This window comes from Schistocerca americana, chromosome 4 (assembly GCF_021461395.2).
Source record: "Schistocerca americana isolate TAMUIC-IGC-003095 chromosome 4, iqSchAmer2.1, whole genome shotgun sequence".
Lineage (NCBI taxonomy): Eukaryota > Metazoa > Arthropoda > Insecta > Orthoptera > Acrididae > Schistocerca > Schistocerca americana.
Window position 1 is genome coordinate 720,014,477 of NC_060122.1, and position 22,696 is coordinate 720,037,172.

At 39.3% G+C, this 22,696-nt stretch overlaps 1 protein-coding gene across 1 annotated transcript in view; it reads left to right on the forward strand.

Moving 5' to 3' along the window:
* Nucleotides 1–21,796, forward strand: part of LOC124613216 (cholinesterase 1-like) — a 172,759-nt gene extending 150,963 nt beyond the window's left edge. The window contains exons 9-11 of the mRNA XM_047141890.1: nucleotides 3,739–3,868; nucleotides 11,891–12,023; nucleotides 21,509–21,796. Coding sequence (XP_046997846.1) covers nucleotides 3,739–3,868; nucleotides 11,891–12,023; nucleotides 21,509–21,668 — 423 coding nt within the window. The 3' untranslated portion in view covers nucleotides 21,669–21,796. The remainder of the gene's footprint in view (nucleotides 1–3,738; nucleotides 3,869–11,890; nucleotides 12,024–21,508) is intronic.
* Nucleotides 21,797–22,696: the final 900 nt, after the last annotated feature.

The window sequence follows — 22,696 nt, forward strand, 5'->3', positions numbered from 1 at the left end:
AAGAAGAAGATGATGATGAAGATAGGGGAGGGTGGTGAGAGAGAGAGAAATGTGTTGCAAATGGAGGAGTATGTTTAGTGGTCTGTCAAATATACAGTTAAGGTAAAGATTAATGAAGTATTTTGTTTGAGGTGTTAAACTGTATGGTGTGTAAACATGGACATTGCACTGAGGCAGGAAAAATGCTCACAGGTTTTTAAGATGTGGATCTTGAGAAGAATGGAAGATGTGAAATGGACAGATAAAGTAAAGAATGATGTTGTGTTTACACAGGGTGAACAAAATTAGACAATTTGGAAACTATGAATAGAAGAAAAAGAAATTGGCAGGATTCAGTTAACTGACGACATAAGCTAAATGTATCTGACACAGCTATGAAAAATGTGGTGGGATGAAGAATGCTGAATTTGCTGTGATGGACCTGCCTAATGGGCAGAACACATCACCATCAACAAATAGAAGAGCAGATTAAACAATATTCAAAGAAAGTCCCAGATGATCAAAAATGTGTGAAAACTATCAAGGAATAACTGAAGAGAATGGATGTCACACTCACTGCAAACCCTATTTTATGTGCACCGTTTACTAAATAAGGAATGGACAAAGCTATAAATTAATTAAAAATGGATAATTTTTTCCATGGAAGTTATGCCTGAGACTGGCTTAAACATTTCTGCACTGACATTCTGACATCAGGACGGATCCCAAACCAGTTTAAAATAGTTGAAAGTATTGCAGTATCAAAGACAGTGAAACCCAGTGAAGACACAGCAAGTTACCATCCAATAACACTCTTAAATATATGTTATAGCTTGCATGTGATGCTTCAGCTATAGTAGAATATGCCAACTGGTTGACAATACTATTCCTCTCAAACATGCTGGCCTTTAAACACAGTTGCTGTAGACAGGTTCTATCTTTGATATCTCACATTTAGTTACAGAATTCCAGAAAGGCCAGAAACAGCAGTAGATGTGACTGGTACTTGGGACATTGTATTGCTAAATGGACTCATGGTGGAGTTGAAGAGAACAGTTCCATCCCCAAAAGTTAACAGGCTCATGAAGAAGATGATAATAAATCAATCATTATGGTGCAAAACACTATTAAGTCATTCTGACATGGCAGTAATGATTTCACAGTAATTCTACTATGCTGGTAACATAGTACTATTCGACTGACAAAACACCTATGAGAAGGACTTTGAACAGATTTTGAACAGCTGAATGTGCCAAAATTCAGCCAAAATTGTGAAGTTGAGCATTCCATCTCAGTTACCACCTGGCTGACACAAAGTCAAATGTTTCATTTTGCAACAAACAGATATACCACAATGATTATACAAAATACTTTGTTGGAACTATGGCAGATTTACTCACTTTATTTTTATTTCTCTTGGACCTGCAGCATTGTATATGTCTTGTAAGGACATTATGTATTTGAAAAACCAATTATGCTGCTATAATGCAATCAGAACTGCTCAATAAAAACGTTATAGCAGTGTACTTGTTTTTCAAATATATAATGTCCTTACATTGCTGCTATAACTCAATCAGAACAGCTCAATAAAAACATTATAGCAGTGTAATTGGTTTTTCAGATATATAATGTCCTTACGTTACTCACTTTACATGTGACAAGGGTGTTATTGACCATATACCTGCTATATGAGCCTTTACCATTTCTTTCTGTCAGCACACTGTTTGTCCATTTGGTATTGATGTTCATCCCAGCTATGTCATTCAGAGTGTTCTCTCGTCATCTAATTCTGGGTCTTGCTCTTCCTCTTGTTCCATCTATTGTCCTGCAGAATGTTGTTCTAAGTAGTCTGTTCTCCATCATTCTTGCTATGTGGCCAGCCTAGCTTGACATTCTCTTCTTTAGCATGTTGATGATCATACAGCTCCCATAGTTCTTTATTTTTTTCATATCCTGCAATCCATGTTATCTATATCAATTACATGTCTAAAATTTTTTTTAAGTTATTTATTTTCAAATATTAGTTTTTTCTTCTTCTTTCTTTCTGAATATTGATGCTTCACACCCATATAATGTTTCTGGTACAACAGTTGACTGATAATAGCAAGTTATGAAGTTAGTACTAAGTGATCTACATCTTAAGATATTGATACAAGTAAAAAATGTTTTGTTGTCAGCTGCTAGAAGGACACTTGTAGCCACGTCAGGCATGGTGTTTTACTTTATTGTTTATTTGTCACCTATTCTGTTCATAACACATTTTGCAGATGGTATCCACATATACCACTGAATGTACCTGCAAAATTATATTGTTGTATGACACATAGCACATAGTACAGGAGATCTGATGTCCAAACATTGAGATGCATGAGAAACCATCTTTTGCTTAAAACAGAGCACAAATTACCCAGACTATGCCAATCAAATGTTCTGTAATGAGAGCACTTAGTGACTTCCAAGAAAATTTCTACATAATTTCAAATATTTTTTGAACTTTCGCTTGCTTACATGCTTAACTTTAAATATTTAACACGTTAAGTCATTTATGAAGTAATCAGAAATTTGAAGCTGTTTTATACATGGAAATTCAATTATTTCAAGAAGGAGGGGTGTACTGTTTTATAACTAAAGGGCTGAAGCTTTTGTTTTGAGTAAGTAATACTGTTTGAATTCTTTGAACAGCTTCTACCAGATTTTTTCCCATAGGTAAAATATTACCCTAGGATACCAACAGGAAAGTGATTAATGTAGACTGTGAAAAGTATGTGTTTCTTGCGCACATCCTTGGTGCTACATGACTTACAATATGCTCCATCTCTGTATCAAGGATATATGATCATGCTAAAACATTTAGTGTTCTTCTTGGCATAACTTGGCACTCAATATAATGTTTGTCCAGCACACAATTTAATGTCTGTTCCTTTCCAATATTTCTCTCCTCTCTCCTTTTCTTAATCCTTGTCTCTTCTTCTTTCTTATACCATTACTTCTCTTCTTTTATCATTTATTTTGGACCAGTTTCAATTATTCTGCTTCTGTGATAACTATTGTTACTATATTTCATAACCAGTATAGTTTCACATTAGTCATAATAGCTATAACTGCTACAAAAGTTGCTATTATTTTTATCATCCCTGTACTGTTACTATTATTATTGGAACTTGGAGTAGTTTTATTTCAATGACGAATGCCTTGTTCAAAGTACGAAATCATCTAAAGGCTATAGTGCTGTGATAATTATTGTTACTATATTACAGTTACTAATTATAATGCTGTGATAACTATTGTTACTGTATTATAGTTATTAATTATTTCATAACCAGTATAGTTTCACATTAGTCATAATAGTAACTGCTACAAAAGTTGCTATTATTTTTATCATCCCTGTACTGTTACTATTATTATTGGAACTTGGAGTAGTTTTATTTCTATGAAGAATGCCTTGTTCAAAGTACGAAATCATCTAAAGGCTATAATGCTTTGTAATAAATACACAATTAAATTAACATTCCAGAAATGAAAAAATGGCAGCCCATATTTCATTTAGCAATAAAGTATCATTTAAAAATAGCTTTACTTTTTCTCATTATCAAAAAGCATAAAAAATTCAAATGACTTTCACAGTATAGGATAATCAAGAGATTTTTTATATCTTCTTGTGTACTAGGTGAGACAATGACTGTTGGTAGCAATTATTAATATAATAATTGTACAAATGTTGTTAACTATTAGTTATGTTGGAAATATTTGATATCCCAGATGATGAGTGACTTGTATTTTGTGGAGCCAGTAGACTACCTAGTACGAATTCTGGCAAATCAGACAGTACCCGTTTACTACTACCATTTCTCATACAAGGGACCGCATGCTGCATATCCACAATATTCAGGTAATTTATTACATTTTTGATACTGTGTTAAAGTAAGGAATATTTTATCATGTTAACAGAATTTTCCGTCAGTTCTTGGTAGAATAACATTATAATAAATGAAAAGTACCATTTTGCAAACTGGAGCTTTTCATTTGTTAAGGGAAATTTATTTATTTAGGAACTTGATTTTTGAAACTGTTAATGTGGTCCAAATACATATTGTATTTGTGAATTTTCCAAGTAAATTTTCATAAACACATTTTAATTCTAACAATGATTTTCCAAAACAAACGTTTTCAGTATGCCACCATGCACTAATATACACACATCAAAAAAAGTTTTGCATCACCTCGGTTCCAAGAGTTCCGGAACCTTTACAGAAAATTGGAATAGAGATCAACATAAACATCATTTCTGCCCATTTTACTGCTCATGAAAACCACACACTCCATGATGTACCACCAAACAGGGGGACCTACAGAGTTGGTGGTCCAGATTGCTGTACACACCTGTACCTCTAATACCCAGTAGCATGTCCTTTTGCATTGATGCATGCCTGTATTCGTCATGGCATACTATCTACAAGTTCATCAAGGCACTGTTGGTCCAGATTGTCCCACTCCTCAACAGCGATTTGGCGTAGATCCCTCACAGTAGTTGGTGGGTCACATCATCCATAAACAACTCTTTCCAATTTATCCCAGGCATATTTGATAGGGTTCATGTCTCTATTTGAGTGATGTCATTATCCTGAAGGAAGTCATTCACAAGATGTGCTTGATGGGGGAGCAAATTGTCATCCATGAAGGCGAATACCTCGCCAATATGCTGCCGATTGGTTTCACTATCAGTCGGAAGATGGCATTCACATATCGTACAGCCGTTACGGTGCCTTCCATGACCTCCAGTGGCGTATGTCGGTCCCACATAACGCTACCCCAAAACAGCAGGGAACCTCCAACTTGCTACACTCGCTGGACAGTGTGTCTAAGGTGTTCATCCTGACTGGGTTGCCTCCAAACATGTCTCCGACGACTATATAGTTGAAGGCATATGTGACACTCATCGGTGAAGAGAACGTGATGCCAATCCTGAGTGGTCCATGCGGCATGTTGTTGGGCCCATCTGCACAGCCCTGCATGGTGTTATGGTTGCAAAGATGGACCTCACTATGGATGTCAGGAGTGAAGTTGTGCATCATGCAGCCTATTTCACACAGTTTGAGTCATAACACGTTGACCTGCGGCTGCACAAAAAGCATTATTCAAGATGGTGGCACTGCTGTTAGTGTTCCTCCAAGCCATAATCTGTAGGTAGTGATCATCCACTGCAGTAGTAGTCCTTAGGTGGCCTGAGCAAGGCACGTCATCGACAGTTCTTGTCTCTCTGTATTTCTTCCATGACCGAACAACATCGCTTTGGTTCACTCCGAGATGGCTGGACACTTCCTTGTTGAGAGCCCTTCCTGGCACAAAGTAACAATGTGGATGCAATTTTACTGTAGAATTGACTGTCTAGGCATGGTTGAACTACAGACAACGTGAGCCGCATACCTCCTTCCAGGTGGAATAACTGGAACTGATCGGCTGTCGGACCCCCTCCGTCTAATAGGTGCTGCTCATGGATAGTTGTTTACATCTTTGGGTGGGTTTAGTGACATCTCTGAACAGTCAAAGTGACTGTGGCTGTGATACAATATCCACAGTCAATGTCCATCTTTAGGAGTTCTGGGAACTTAGGTGATCCAAACTTTTTTTGATGTGTGAAGATTTTAAAATCTACTATACAGTCTGCATATACTCAGTGTAGTTTTACATTTAAGAAGTATTCATTGACTAATATTTATTTATATTTGTATGTCATAGCAGTATTAGCAATATGAACAGTAAAAATGTTGTATGATTTCATTACCATTTAGTCAGTGCTGAAGAGGGACAGCAGCCTTTTCAGTAGTAGCAGGGCCAACAGTCTGGATGATTGACTGATCTGGCCTTGTAACACTAACCAAAATTGCCTTGCTGTACTGGTACTGTGAACGGCTGAAAGCAAGGGGAAACTACCGCCATAATTTTTCCTGAGGGCATGCAGCTTTCCTGTATGGTTAAATGATGATGGCGTCCTGTTGGATAAAATATTCCGGAGGTAAAATAGTCCCCCATTCGGATCTCTGGCCTGGGACTACTCAGGAGGACATCATTATCAGGAGAAAGAAAACTGGCATTCTATGGATCGGAGTGTGGAATGTCAGATCCCTTCATTGGGCAGGTAGGTTAGAAAATTTAAAAAGGGAAATGGATGGGTTAAAGTTAGATGTAGTGGGAATTAGTGAAGTTTAGTGGCAGGAGGTACAAGACTTCTGGTCAGGTGAATACAGGGTTATAAATACAAAATCAAATAGGAGTAGGTTTAATAATTAATAAAAAAAGGAGTGCAGGTAAGTTACTACAAACAGCATAGTGAACACATTATTGTAGCCAAGATAGACACGAAGAGTGAACACATTATTGTGGCCAAGATAGACACGAAGATCATGCCTACCACAGTAGCACAAGTTTATATGCCAACTAGCTCTGCAGATGACGAAGAGATTGATGAAATGTATGATTAGATAAAAGAAACTGTTCAGATAGTGAAGGGAGACGAAAATTTAATAGTCATGGGTGACTGGAATTTGATAGTATGAAAAGGAAGAGAAGGAAACATAGTAGGTGAATATGGAATGGGGGTAAGGAATGAAAGAGGAAGTCGCCGGGTAGAATTTTGCACAGAGCATAACTTAATCATAGCTAACACTTGGTTCAAGAATCATGAAAGAAGGCTGTATACATGGAAGAGGCCTGGAGATGCTGGAAGTTATCAGACAGATTATATAATGGTAAGACAGAAAATTAGGAACCAGGTTTTAAATTGTAAGACATTTCCAGGGGCAGATGTGGACTCTGACCACAATCTATTGGTTATGAACTATAGATTAAAACTTAAGAAACTGGAAAAAGGTGAGAATTCCAAGAGATGGGACCTGGATAAACTGACAGAACCAGAGGTTGTAGAGAGTTTCAGGGAGAGCATAAGGGAACGATTGACAGGAATGGGGGAAAGAAATACAGTAGAAGAAGAATGGGTAGCTTTGAGAGATGAAATAGTGAAGGCAGCAGAGGATCAAGTTGGTAAAAGACTAGGGCTAGTAATAATCCTCAGGTAATGGAAGATATATTGAATTTAATTGATGAATGGAGAAAATATAAAAATGCAGTAAATGAAGCAGGAAAAAAGGAATACAAACGCCCCAAAAATGAGATTGACAGGAAGTGCAAAATGGCTAAGCTGGGATGGCTAGAGGACAAATGTAAGGATGTAGAGGCATATCTCATTAGGGGTAAGACAGATACTGCCTACAGGAAAATTAAAGAGACCTTTGGAGAAAAGAGAACCACTTGTATGAATATCAAGAGCTCAGATGGAAACCCAGTTCTAAGCAAAGAAGGGAAAGCAGAAAGGTGGAAGAAGTATATATAGAGGGTCTATAAAAGGGTGACGTACTTGAGGACTATGTTATGGAAATGGAAGAGGATTTAGATGAAGATGAAATGGGAAATATGATACTGTGTGAAGAGTTTGACAGAGCACTGATAGACCAAAGTCGAAACAAGGCCCCGGGAGTAGACAGCATTCCATTAGAACTACTGACAGCCTTGGGAGAGCCAGGCCTAACAAAACTCTACCATCTAGTGAACAAGATGTATGAGAGAGGCGAAATACCCCCAGACTTCAAGAAGAGTATAGTAATTCCAATCCCAAAGAAAGCAGGTGTTGACAGATGTGAGAATTACTGAACTATCAGTTTAATAAGTCATGGCTGCAAACTACTAACGTGATTTCTTTACAGACAAATGGAAAAACTGGTAGTAGCCAACCTTGGGGAAGATCAGTTAGCATTCTGTAGAAATATTGGAACACGTGAGGCAATGCTGACCCTTCGACTTAGCTTAGAAGATAGATTAATGAAAGGTAAACCTATGTTTCTAGCATTTGTAGACTTAGAGAAAGCTTTAGACAATGTTGACTGACTGGAATGCTCTCTTTCAAATTCTGAAGGTGGCAGAGGTCAAATTTAATATCTGTACAGAAACCAGATAGCAGTTATAAGAGTCAAGAGGCATGAAAGGGAAGCAGTGGTTGGGAAGGGAGTGAGACAGGGTTGTAGCCTATCTCTGATGTTGTTCAATCTGTATATTGAGCAGGCAGTGAAGGAAACAAAAGAAAAATTCAAAGTAGGAATTAAAATCCATGGAGAAGAAATAAAAACTTGGAGGTTCACCGATGACATTGTAATTCTGTCAGAGACAGCAAAGGACTTGGAAGAGCAGTTGAACAGAATGGACAGTGTCTTGAAAGGAGGATATAAGATGAACATCAACAAAAGCAAAACGAGGATAATGGAATGTAGTTGAATTAACTTTGGTGATGCTGAGGGAATTAGATTCGGAAATGAGACACTTAAGGTAGTAAAGGAGTTTTGCTATTCGGGGAGCAAAATAACTGATGATGGTCGAAGTAGAGAGGATACAAAATGTAGACTGGCAATGGCAAGGAAAGCATTTCTGAAGAAGAGAAATTTGTTAACATTGAGTATAGATTTCAGTGTCAGTAAGTTGTTTCTGAAGGTATTTGTATGGAATGTAGCCATGTATGGATGTGAAACATGGACGATAAATAGTTTGGACAAGATAAGAGAATAGAAGCTTTAAAAATGTGGTGCTACAGAAGAATGCTGAAGATTAGATGGGTAGATCACATAACTATTGAGGAGATATTGAACAGAATTGGTGAGGAGGGAAATTTGGGGCACAACTTGAGTAGAAGAAGGGATTGGTTGGCAGGAAATGTTCTGAGACATCAAGGGATCACCAGTTTAGTATTGTAGGGCAGCATGGAGGGTAAAAATCGTAGAGGGAGACCAAGAGATGAATACACTAAGCAGATTCAGAAGGATGTAGGTTGCAGTAGTTACTCAAAGATGAAGAGGCTTGCACAGAGTAGAGTAGCATGGAGAGCTGCATCAAACCACACTCTGGACTGAAGAACGCAACAACAATCAGTGCTGCTTTGAAATTTCACTTTATCATGCACTATTATTCTTAACTTCATAAAATTTCTCACTTCCATTTTTATGTACAAGATTATGGGTAAATTTAAAACCTGATTGAAATTGCTTGAAGGAACCAGTGTTGGGAAAGAAGTAAAACAACTCCTTGAGAAAAATTATGCTGGTAAGAGAATCAATAAACAGCTACATTTGCAGAACATTCCAGGCAAAACATGGTCTTGGGGAAGTGATTGCTACCTGGCCAAATAAAATAAACAAAATGCAAAGAGATTTATCAGAAGTAGTTAGTAGAGAAACCTGTAGGGAGAATTTGAAGGGGAGCTATAGAGCTAATTGACTCTTCAGGTAGAGCCAGTCTCATTTGAGGTCTGAATAATAACAGAATTTGGACAACTGTGAGGAGTCGAGGAGATAAGACTGAGTTAGCTACAGGTACAAACGTTTGTGACAATTCAAGATGTGGAATTCTATGCCACATTATTTATTGTGAATGGACTGGTCTTGACACTTGCTTTAACTGTGAGCTGCAAAGCACCTGACCGTGATGCTCACTCTGGCTTCTACTGCATCCGGGCTCTAGCCTTGAATTTGTGGACTTACAGCTGCAGTGCTTCATTTGCTGCCTGACCTGGAGCACGTGCCCTGTGAAATGGCTTTGTTAATTTGTTGATTATGCCTGGCACTGATACCTTCTGTTTTACCAGCAGCAGCCCTGCTGTGGCTCAACTGCTTGTTCCACTCCTTCTGCTTTCAGGGGCTATCTTCCTTACATTGTATGTTACAATAGCTTAATGTTGGTATCATAAGTCACTTCAGCAAAACCTTTACTTCCCTACTGTGATAACTGGCACCAGACATTTGGTAACCATTGTGGCAAATTATTACTTTGTGTTGGTCATAGGCTTGGGTATTGCCAAAGAATTGAATGAGAAGGATCCTGAGGAAGAATTTAAATTGCTGACCAATGTGCAAGGGCAACTTTGTTCTGACTAGAAGAAATACTGGACTAATCATAGCAGAAGAAAAATATGACTAGGAATATAGTAACACAAAAGCTTGTACTTTACTGGTAATTTATCCAAAGTGAAATACACAATACTCCTCAATTGAGGTGTCTTCACAACGAAATCTCAAATCTAAAATCAGAGACAGTTTCAATATTATCACTATTCTGCCCACCCAGAGTGAAATCCTAAATTTTCTATCCAACAGAAACAGCAGCAAAAACAGTCAAGTCTCAGAAGACTCTCGTCAAAAGTATTTGAACACCCCCATGTAATACAGAATTGATTACTAGCAATCACAAGAGGTGCTCCCACCACTACAAAAAGATACATGAAATTTGTTCACAGTTGCAAATATGTAGAACCATCAGCTGTATAATGGAATGATGACAATGAAAATTTGTGCTGGACCACGACTTGAATCCAGATTTCATGCTTATCACAAGTGGTCACCTTACCATTAGGCTACCCGAGCATGCCTCACAGCAAGATCCAAACTTCCATATGTCATCAGCCAAGTGATCTGGGTTTGAGTCTCAGTCCAGCACAAATTTTCATTGTTGTGATTCCATTATACAGCTGACGGTTGTCCATTGTCGCAACTGCAAATACATTTCTTGTATTTCACATTGGCTGTAGTCTCTTCAGTGCCTGTACCTTTGGACAAGCTTGCCCAGGTCAACTGTTGAAACAACCACACCTTAACCAAGACCAGGCAGACCTTATATACTGGCAGACAAGAACCGTCGAGCATTGCCAAGTGTGGATGCTTGACTACTGCACAGAAAAGGAAATCACTGTGCTGCCTCATCCTCCATACTCTCTGGACCTGTCCCCTGCAGACTCCTTTGTATTTCCAAAGTTGAAAATCCCATTGAAAGGATGAAGATTTATGGTAGATGTGATAAAAGCAAATGATCCAGCAAGAGGTGTACCAAGACTGCTTCCAGAAATGGAAACGGCATTGGGAGTGGTGTATCAATTGTGGAAGAGAGTATTTTGTAGGAGACCATGCACAGTGAGTAAAAGATAAGCATAGAAAAAATTGTGGGCAAAGTTCTGGAATTTTTTGGACAGGCCTCATTTTGAAAATTTAACACTGAACAGTCCATGATGAAATAACGACAATATTATGAAAAGGGTAGATTGCTACTCACCATAAGAGGGAATGGTGAGTCACAGACTCACATACCTTGTCCTCACCATGGCCCTGCATGTTCCAACAAGCAGTACTTTACCATCCCTCATCCCTATCCTGCTATTCCTTTCCCTCCCTGCCCAAGCCTCCTTCTTACTCCCACCACCAACATTGCTTCTCCCATCACACAACTCAGCATCTGCTCTATGTGGTGACTGATAATCACATAATATTGTCATAAATTGTTACTGAATTTTCATTGCTCATCTTATTTGGATTAGTGACATTTGTATAAGTTGGAGCATTCTGTGTCTACCCTTGCACAAAACAGGCATACATCACAAGATAGGTTTTAGTGATCTACCCACTTTGAAGATTATCATAATTGTATTGTATATCTTAAAATAATATAGCAAAGGAGCACTTTACCAGCTTCGTTAATAAATCACACAGTTCACAAAATTTCTCTTAACAAACACATTACCCAGCCCTGTACCCTACTGGTGGCGACTTTCTCACCCAAAGAGTAGCCATGGTGTGCAAGGTGCACTCACCCACGTCCAGAAGCACTGACCCATGCCCTGCTTGCCAACACTGCAGACCCTAGCCTGAAATGTTTCATACTGTACTGTGAATAATAGTGTGCATTTGATTAAGAGAGGAGAATTTCATTTCAGTAAGAGAGAAATGACGATTCACAGGCCTCCAGACTGTAAAATGTGTTGTTCCTTTGTGATGGGGTGTAACATCATTCATTCATATTTAATGAAACAGTTTTTTTCTGGTTACAGGTGTGGCACATGCAGATGAATTGAAATATCTTTTCCCATCATCAGCTGGTGAAGTGGACTCGGATCCAGCATCAGGCGAATATCAAACACGCATAAGAATGGTTAAGATGTGGACAAATTTTGCAAAAACAGGGTAAGCTCAATCTACTATTTTTATACACTATGTGATTGAAAGTTTCCAGACACCTGGCTAAAAATGACTTACAAGTTCATGGCGCCCTCTATTGGTAATGCTGGATTTCAATATGGTATTTTCCCACCCTCAGCCTTGATGACAGCTTCCACTCTTGCAGGCATATGTTTAATCAGGTGCTGGAAGGTTTCTTGGGGAATGGCAGCCCACTCTTCAAGGAGTGGTGCACTGAGGAGAGGTATTTATGTTGGTCGGTGAGGCCTGGCAAGAAGTCGGCATTCCAAAACATCCCAAAGGTGTTCTGTAGGATTCAGGTCAGGACTCTGTGCAGGACAGTCCATTATGTTATTGTTGTGTAACCACTCTCCCACAGGCTGTGCATTATGAACAGGTGCTCGACCGTGTTGAGAATTGCAATTGCCATCCTCGAATTGCTCTTCAAAAATGGGAAGCAAGAAGGTGCTTAAAACATCAATGTAGGCCTGCGCTGTGATAGTGCCATGCAAAATAATGAGGGGTGCAAGCCCCTTCCATGAAAAACATGACCACACCATAGCACTACCTCCTTTGAATGTGACTGTTGGCACTACACACGCTGGCAGATGGGATTCACCAGGCATTCGCCATACCCACACCCTGCCATCGGATCACCACATTGTGTACCATGATTCATCACTCCACACAACTTTTTTCCATTGTTCAATCATCCAATGATTATGCTCCTTATACCAAGCGAGGTATCGTTTGGCATTTACCGGCATGAGGTGTAGCTTATGAGCAGCTGCTCGACCACGAAATCCAAGTTTTCTCACCTCCCGCCTACCTGTCATAGTATTTGCAGTAGATCCTGATGCAGTATGGAAGTCCTGTGTGATGGTCTGGATGATGTCTGCCTATTACACATGACGATCCTCTTCAACTGTCGGCAGTCTTTGTCAGTCAACAGATGAGGTCAGCCTGTATGCTTTTGTGCTGTACATGTCCCTTCATGTTTCCACTTCACTATCACATTGGAACAGTGGACCTAGGGATATTTAGAAGTGTGGAAATCTTGCGTGCAGACGTATGTATGACACACATGACACTCAGTCACCTGACCATGTTTGAAGTCTGTGAGTTCCATGGAGCACCCCATTCTGCTCTCTCACAATATCTAATGACTACTGAGGTTGCTGATGTGGAGTACCTGGCAGTAGGTGGCAGCACAATGCACCTAATATGAAAAAAGTATGTTTTTGGGGGTGTCCAGTTATTTTGATCAGCCGGCCATTGTGGCTGAGCGGTTCTAGGTGCTTCAGTCCGGAAGCGCGCTGCTGCTATGGTCACAGGTTCGAATCCTACCTCGGGCGTGGATGTGTGTGATGTCCTTAGGTTAGTTAGGATTAAGTAGTTCTATGTCTAGGTGACTGATGACCTCAGAGGTTAAGTCCCATAGTGCTCAGAGCCATTTGATCACATAGTGTAGCTATAGTATAGCACATGGCAGATATCACACTTGGTGTAGAGGACAGTTTTTGTTTGAGTAGAATAGGATTTAGGTTTATGCCAGTGTGTGCCACTAATATAAGCCTCACACATACTTAAGGTTGCACAAGAATAATCATTTTATTTTTGAATTTGTATTGGGTGTTGATAGGAAGGTATGTACAAGTAGCTCCCTGCTGGATGTCGGTGGAAGTGCAGACAATGTAGGCAGCCAACTTTAAGGTAAGAAAGTATCTGACAGGGATACAACTGTTGAGGCTCAGAATAAGAGGATCAAATATGAGAAATAAGTTAAAAGCAATGAGAAGGTACAATTATGTATATTCAGTGGCATCGAGAGAGTATAACTAAGTTCTGAATCTGCAGCCATTAATGAATGCAGATATCAGGCTTACTTCACTGGTGTTCCAGCGAGTTTGCTGGAGACCATGGAAGCTGTAAAATCACATCCTTATCCAATTTTGCTCACTGCGTACTCCCTGTCAGTTCTTTGTGCCATTAATATAAGCCTCACACATACTTAAGGTTGCACAAGAATAATCATTTTATTTTTGAATTTGTATTGGGTGTTGATAGGAAGGTATGTACAAGTAGCTCCCTGCTGGATGTCGGTGGAAGTGCAGACAATGTAGACAGCCAACTTGTTCCTAAAATCCTTTCTTAACAATCATAAAATAAATGTAGGGCAGTGTGTCTGCAGCAGCTAGACAGCAGGCGATGAGTGTGGTCTCCGGAATCTGAGCACGCTGGCATGGATATGTCAATGCGGGCATTCCTTGAGTATGGTAGCATACAGCTTTTGCTGCCTCTGCATTGCAGTGATTGGCTGCTGGCTAAGTCAGGATGGCAGAGTAGTGGAGCAACAATTGGTGGCCAGGGCTGGGCAGGTTGGGCAGTGGTGCCACTGAGCTAGCAGGACCTCACTGCATGTCTCAGACTATGTGCTGATGGTGGAGGGTTGGCTGCCAGGAGTGCAGTCAGTCAGTCAGTCAGTCAGTGGTCAGGGGTTCACATCCAGAAGATGGTGGTTGTGGCTTCATCATAAGTACATTGTTGACTGGTGCAGGCTGAGTGTCATTACATGAACCAGCTGTCCCAATGATGATGGGCTGGTCCTGGAAGTTTTAAATACCACTGTCTGGTGCTGATTGTGCAGAAAAAGGCATGTTTCTGTGTCATGTGGAAACATATCTTGAATGGCAATGTATCTCAAATGGGACCAGTGTTCTAAGTGCATGTGCTGTCATATGGAAGGGGGTCAAAACAAAAATGGCCCAACAGCGAAGGTTGGCTACATTGACAGATCATTGTCATGAGTTTCTGGCATGACTGTGGCACAGTCATACCTCTAGAATATGGCAGAGTTTTATACCATTATATTTCTTTTCTCTTTACATAATTCCAGCCTACCGGATTGCTGTTTCCAAGAGTCTAGCTGCAACAGAGACACTGGTATACTTATCACTGCTTCTGAATTTTAGATTCTTCTGCATCAATTCAGAGTACACTCTCCTTGCATAACTGTTCCTTTTTGAGTGTCTTTCTTCCCTTTTCATATTACGCAAAATACACTGTCTCGTGCTGCTCAACCGCACAGTTTCTAGGTCCTTTCTGTTCATCTTGTTTTCTCATTTGCCTCATTCACTAAGATTTAGGCACTGGTACCCAAACAATACTGAACTCAGCAAGTAAACACTATTACTGCACATATCACATGGTCTACAGAGTGTTTGGTTAAAACTTACATTACCAAATGTGCTCTGATTTGGCACGGGTACCAGTGGCCCTGTAACCAGCACAAACTTACACCAACTTCCTTTTACATAGCTAGCTAGACAAATGTTTGTCACTGATTTCACATGCTATGGTCACACTTTCTGGGAGCATTGTACAGTGACCACCCCCTTCCTTGCCCTTTTCCACTGTCCCATGTAACAGAGGAGCATGAGTGTTACCCTGATTCCACCTTCCATATGCGTGCAGACATTTTTGAATGGAGTACCCCACCTACCTGCACCTCCAACACAGTGGATTCCTACAGATCTGTTGAATGTGGCCCAGAGAGTCACATCTAATCTATAGTGTATGACATCTGTATTAACAACTACTTGCTTCTCTCATAGTCTGAACACTAAGTCAATCCTGGCCAAAGCTGCCACAGTTGCTGCTGCTTTGTCCAAGGTTTCTGGAAATTCCTTGTATACTTTCTATGGCATTTCAGCCAATAGACTCTGCAGAAAAACATCAAGTGCCTGTTGCTCTACTTCCTTCAAAATGGCCTTATTGGCATGATCATCATCATCATCATTGATTCGTACATATTAACATGATGTTCCTGATCTGAGCTACAAAATGTTCTATCAATTTCCCTAGTTTTTGAACTGCACCATTAAGTTTATCCTGATAACACCTAGAAGTATTCTTTCTTCTGTCATGATCCACTGGCCATTCCTGTAAGTCCATGAAGGACTGTGCATTCTACAACTTCTCATTGCACATTAAACATGTTCTAGCACTACCTACTAATTGTAGCTGAGTCACACTTATCAAATGCTCACTAATCCAGTTTTCTAACTTTATAACTGTATGTAAATTGTCAGAAAAGATAAAAACATCTCCTCCAGATTTACCAGAAAATGGAGCTACTAGTGAGGCAGTACAAGCACCAAGGATGGGTGGAGATATGGTAGAAGTTGATCATTCCCTTCTTTCACCCTTTAAATGATCTATTTCCTTATGCAGAGGTTCATTACCTGCTTGAACTACATCTGCATCATCCAGCAAATGCTTAATTGTCTTCTGGGTTGTCACTCTTGTATCAATGGCCTTTTGCTTACTGCTACCACCATGTGTACAACATCCAAACCGGCAAGAAAGGAAAGGAAAAAGCACAACCAGAGTGGCACAAAAACTGAAAGTTGGTCCTTACTTGTATTCTTGCACTGACTGCCGCTTCTGCAGCATCCTTTTCATTTCTGCACCCTGTTGGTCCACCATTTCAGCCAACAACATTTTCTCTGACACCAAATGTAATGTGAGTTGATAGGAAGCTGTGGATAAGTGACCCCTTGCAGGAAGTGGGTTGAAGCACAGATGATGTAGGCAGTCAACTTTTTGCTAAGACCCTTTATTAAAAATAATAAATGTAGAGCAGTGCATCTACAGCAGGCAGACACCAGGCGATGGGAAATGAACCGAGCACACAGGGTGGACATGACAACGTGGGTGTTCCTTGAGGATGGTAGTGTACAGTGTTTGCCAGCTCTGTATTTTAGCAGACATATGCTAGCTAAGTCAGGATGACAGAACAGTAGAATGATGACTGTTGGCCAAGGATAGGCAGGCTTGCTCAGTGGTTCTGTCCAGGGTGTTGAACACAGATCCTGCAGGCTGGGGTGGCCGTGCTGAGCTGGTTGGATCACCCTGTCTGTCTTGGACAATATGGTATTGGTGGAGGGTTGGCTGCCAGGAGCTGAGGCAGTCAGTCAGTGGTCGGCGTTTTCATCCCAGAGACAGCAGTGGCGGCTGTGTCCTCAGTACAATGTCGACTTGTGCAGCCTGAGCGTCATTATGTGACTCAGCTTGACTGATGATGACGAGCTGGTCTGGGTGGTTTAAGTACTGTTGTCCAGTGTTAACTGTGCAGAATAAACCACATTTCTGTCTCACGTGGAAACGTCTCAAACAGGGCCAGTGTATTAGGTGAAGGTGTCACCACTTGGAAGGAGATCAATGCAAAAGTGGCCCAACAGTGAAGTGTTACTGCATCAATAGTTCATCACCTACAGCTGCTGGAGTGACTATGGCCTGGTCATGCCTCTGGATTGTGATGGAGTCTTATGCCTTTACACTTTATAATGTAGAAAGCTTATATAACAAAATGGATGCTTTTGAATAATTTATTACAGTATTGCCTGCCCATGTAACAGTAATTACAGAACATCAGAAGTCAGTTGATAACATTCATTATTTCAAACTGCTAGACTATAACCAAGCAACATTTTACTGCAGAGCACTCAATAAAGGTGGTTCTGTTGCTATTTATTTGGGAAAAAGTAAGCTTATAATGACCACAGAAAAAGCATTGTGGACACAGTGATATATAGATCTCTGTGTAAAGCTTGACTGTGCACATAAAGGTCCACTGGATGCATAATTTTTACATGTAAGTATTCTGAAATACAATGTGCTGTTTTCACCTAGTGGCACAGGAAGAGGCTGCACTGCCTCTCCATATACTGCTGCCTTTTGGGTGCTCACCAGTGTAATGAAAAACTGATGTTTCGTAGGTCCTATTTCCTTGATGGGAGCTGTATGCAATTACAAGTTGGAAACACCTGATGTGGTGGTACTGTTATGAAGCAGTCACTGAAATAGACCATTTTGTACTAAGCAGCATGGTTTGCCACTGAATGATGAAACTTGTCCCCCTCTCCTCAGTTCGGTGGTTACCACAGATGTAGATGGACACTTGGCTGGTGGTCATGCTCATGTAGAACACTACACAATAACTGCAAGCCCAAAATTTCTTTGAACATCCTATTCAACTGAGTGTTACTAGGTGTTTGAGAGAATGTTCAATTGTGCATGTGCTGGCAGGTAGCATGTAGCATGTCCACAATGTTTTCCTTTACTATTCAATTGGTATATTAAGTGAGCAGTAAAGGAAACTGAAGAAAAATCTGGAGTAAGAATGTAAGTTCAGGGAGAAGGAATAAAAACTTCAAGGTTTTCCAATGTCATTGTAATTATGTCAGAGACAACAAAGGACTTAGAAGAGCAGTTGAACAGAATGGACAGTGTCTTGAAAGGAGGATGTAAAATGAGCATCAACGAAAGCAAAACAAGGATAATGGAATGTTGTCAAATTAAATCTCATGATGCTAAGGGAACTGGATGAGGAAACAAGACACTGAAAGTAGTATACAGGTTTTGTTATTTGGGAAGAAAAATAGCTTGTGATGGCCGAAGTAGAGAGGATATAAAATCTAGACTGGCAATGGCAAGAAAAGTGTTTACGAAGAAGAGAAATTTGCTGACATCAAATACACACTTAAGTGGTAGGAAGTCTTTTCTGACGGTATTTGTCTGGAGTGTAGCCATGTATGGTATTGAAATATGGGTGATAAACAGTTTAGATAAGAACAGAATAGAAACTTTAGAAATGTTGTGCTGCAAAACAATACTGAAGATTAATCAGGTATATCACATAATTAATGATGAGGTACTGAATATTATTGGGGAGAGAAGAAATTTGTGGCATAATTTGCCTAAAAGAACGGATTGACTGATAGGAGACATCCTGAGACATCAAGGGATTGCCAACATAGTATTTGAGGGAAATGTGGTGGGAGTGAAAATCATAGAAAGAGACCAAGAGGTACAATAAGCACATTCAAAAGAATATAGATTGCAATAATTATTTGAAGATGAGGAAGCTTGCATAGGATACAGCAGCATGGAGAGCTGTATCAAATGAGTCTTTGGACTGTAGACCACAACAACAACAACATGTCTTAACCCTTGAAATTCATCCACTGATTGGTATCTTGCTTTCCTGTAGTATATAACATAGTCTTAAGGTCCAGTGCCAGTGGTTTCTAAAGGCTCCACTTTTAGTGACCATCCTTGCTAAGTCATGAAGTATTTAATTATAGTTGAATTTAGCATGTCCCTTATTCCGCAGAAATGTTACCTTTTTCTGGAGGTTCAAATTTTCCAGGAATGATTTTATTATGTACATAACCAGTGAATCAGATTTCTTAATAATGGTTGGAGTATGAGTATCTGAGAGCAAATTTCTGCAATCTGTTATATAATCAAAATATTTTTTGCTGTACGATTCTGTATGTGCTCTAAAACTACAAATACAGCTGTGTCTTTTCTCACTCAGAAATGCAATGAGTTCTTTGTAATCGGAGCTTGGACATAGAAATGCACAAGCCACTCTAAGATGACCAGTTGTTTTAGGACCTTCTGTGTAAAATTTCTTTAACTAATTTCTATTCTCTGCAGAATGATTGTATTGGAAAGTACAAAATACTGATTGCTGAAGATACTTTTTTTTTTATTATTAAGCTGAATTAGAAAGTGTTTTGTATTCTTCACAGAATAAGTATGCCTTACTTTAATGAAGCTTGTACATAATTATAGTTAGTGTATTTCTGTGTGCATTCATTTACTCATTATCTAATGTGTTAATTTCTGAATTGTTGGGTGTTCTGTTGTTGAATGTCTTTTTAGGAGGAATACTTCTGTCACTAATTTCCATTGGAAACTCTAGGTTGTAATATCAACAATACTGAGAAAAGGATAGATTGCTACCCATGTTTTAAGGCTAAATCTCCTCTGTGCAGTTCAGAAAAGCTGATATTATATATCACTGGGACATCTGGATCCTCCCCTCCACCACCAGCTTTTTTGAACTGGACAGATGGGAGTTAACCTTACAACACATTCTCCACTTCCGAAATTATCCTGGCCTCAGTCAGTAGTAACCTACTGTCCTCACACCCTCTTCCCCTCTCCCCAACAGTTTATGCCCTCTCATCCTATCACCTACTCCCCTTTTCACATTGCCTCACTCTCTTTGTGTCACTCTAACCACCTGTCCTTTCCTATTCTCGTCCTCTCCTTTCTCCTCCTCTCCTTTTTGGTCCCCCCCCCCCCCCCCCCCCCCCCACACACACACAAACGCACACACTCCACCTCCGAATGCTTTACCTGACACTTTAGTCCCTGCACACTGGCCGTAAGGTGCTCTTCTCTCCTTCCACCCATACTCTGCTATACTTCCCCCTTCCCTGTCCCACTCCAGATTGCTATTCATGTGACTGTAGCATTCCAGTTGGGGCTCCCAGTGGTAGTGGTCATGTGTGAACAAGGTGTGCTTGCTTGTGTGAATGTGTATATGTGTCTGTTTTCTTTACTGAAAAAGGCTTTGGCAGAAAGCTTTCATGTGTAACAATCTTTTCATTGGCACCTGTCTGCAATTAAAGGAGTCATCTGCACAGTGAACAGCAGTCTATCCTTTTCCTGATATTATATTATTAATTTCCACTGGATGGTTTTGAGCATTTCTGCAGCTCCTGTTGCCTATACAAATGTTGGAAGTGTAACTTGTAGACAAGTTGTGACACAACTAAACTGGTTTTTTCTAATTTTGAAATAGTTTTCCTGCTGCCTCTACTGAAGATCATCCAACCACAGTGCACTCTAGATTTTATTATACATCAGAAAGCTATGATATGCTCTCAACAATGTTCTTGTCATCAAGTGTATCACACTGAGAGTTTGGGACTGCTCTATAATAATATGCACTGGCCAAGAGATGTGTGGGTCCATCGTCATTTCTGAAAATTTAGTCTGAGTCTACACTGGAAAAACTGTTTTTGGGTCTTGTACACATTTAACAGTTGTCATTTAGGGAGCTGAAACCTATAAACCTGCAGATGCTCTCCAGTTTCCTAGCTGAGATTTTCCTAAATTCAGTACTCACCTTGTTTCTGTAGAAGAATAGATGAAGTGCATACATATGTCAGAAACATAAAGATTATAGGCTTTGGTACCTCAGTTCTCATGACCATGTCTAAACTTTAAATAGTAGAGAGTTTAATATGAATCCACATAGAAGGTAAGTGGTGGCATATGGACCAACCATTTTATTTTTAGCTATAGAAAGACAGCTGTTCTAATTAAAAATGTGCTATACAATAATTCTATGGATTTATTTTGTGTGGGTTTATAAAGTTCTGAGGACATGAGACAACAATAGACAGTTCAGAGGAGATAGTTACCAGTGTGGTATCAATGCATTTGAAGCTCCATCAGCTGTTTGTGAAACTCTTTTATGTTTGGAGTGTTAGGCAATCATTAATTTGCCAGTGCAGCTTGCAACTGTGATGCATTGGTATGACATAGTGAAGACATACATATGAATTTATGGTTATGTATTTGTAAATATGTTAATCAAGAAATTAATAACTTTTTGTTACTTTTAGAAATCCAACCCCAGAGCCTGTGAATGGGACATTGTGGGATATTTATGGGTCTAATCGTAATTATCTGGAGATTGGAGAGATGTTGCAAATGAAGTCCAACCTGTGGGGTGAGAAGTTAGACTATTTGCATGAACTAATGCCACTACAAACCACAAACTGAAGGTGATGAGCGATTTGGATTGAAGACTGGTAGACTTAACTAATTTTTAACATGGGAAGTAACAGCAAAACATATAAGTCTGTTTTGTGTACAATCAGTACCTATGAATTAAAAGTAATAAAACCCTTCATGTGGGTTTTACTATCAAGATTTTCGAGATACATCCTTAATATCGAATGGGACACAGAATAGAAATATACCTTATCTTTCATTGCACACATGTGACTTGTTCTGCCATATTTACATATGTTCTTCTTTGTTACCTTTCTGTTTTTTTTAATATTAAACCATTACTTTCTCTAGTCTAACTTTATATCCATTACATCCTTTGGAGTACAACCAACTTTTCTCTTAACTCAGTGACTTATATATAACTTTTCCTTCTTACATGTTACTAAAGTTAAGCCAGTTGTATTGCGTGACTGCTGAGCAACCCTTATATTAATGTATTTGAATATTATTATATAAAAAGAACCACTTGTAAATTGTCAGCATGTAGCCATGTTTACATACGAATGTATAATGTGAATGTAAAATGAGTTGTTCCACATTAATATGATTAATCATACATATGATCCACAGAACATAAAATCAACTAATCAACTATAATGTAATGTGCTGTCTACAGTTGCATGGAGCATAATCTTATTTCAGGGTGTTATTCTTAACATGTCTTCAAATGCTATTTCATTTTTCACTTATTAAGATGAGGTAAAATGTGTACTGATGTAATAGTAGAGTAAACAACGCTGGTGTACCACACTCCACATTTATGAGAGAGTTCACATTTTGGAGGAGACAGTAAGTCCCTTATCTGAAAGTATATACTTGTTAACAGGAATATGCATATAGCAAGTCACTTCTTCATTGTTTAGCAGCCCTTGTGTTTCTGAGAAATTTTAATGTTTATCTCTGTTACCTTTCAGTAATACAGAACTTAATATTCCCTATATAATTATTTGCAGTAAGTAATTATATATGCTATTGAAAGGCAACATTTTCTGCTAAGCTACTGAACTTTATATTTT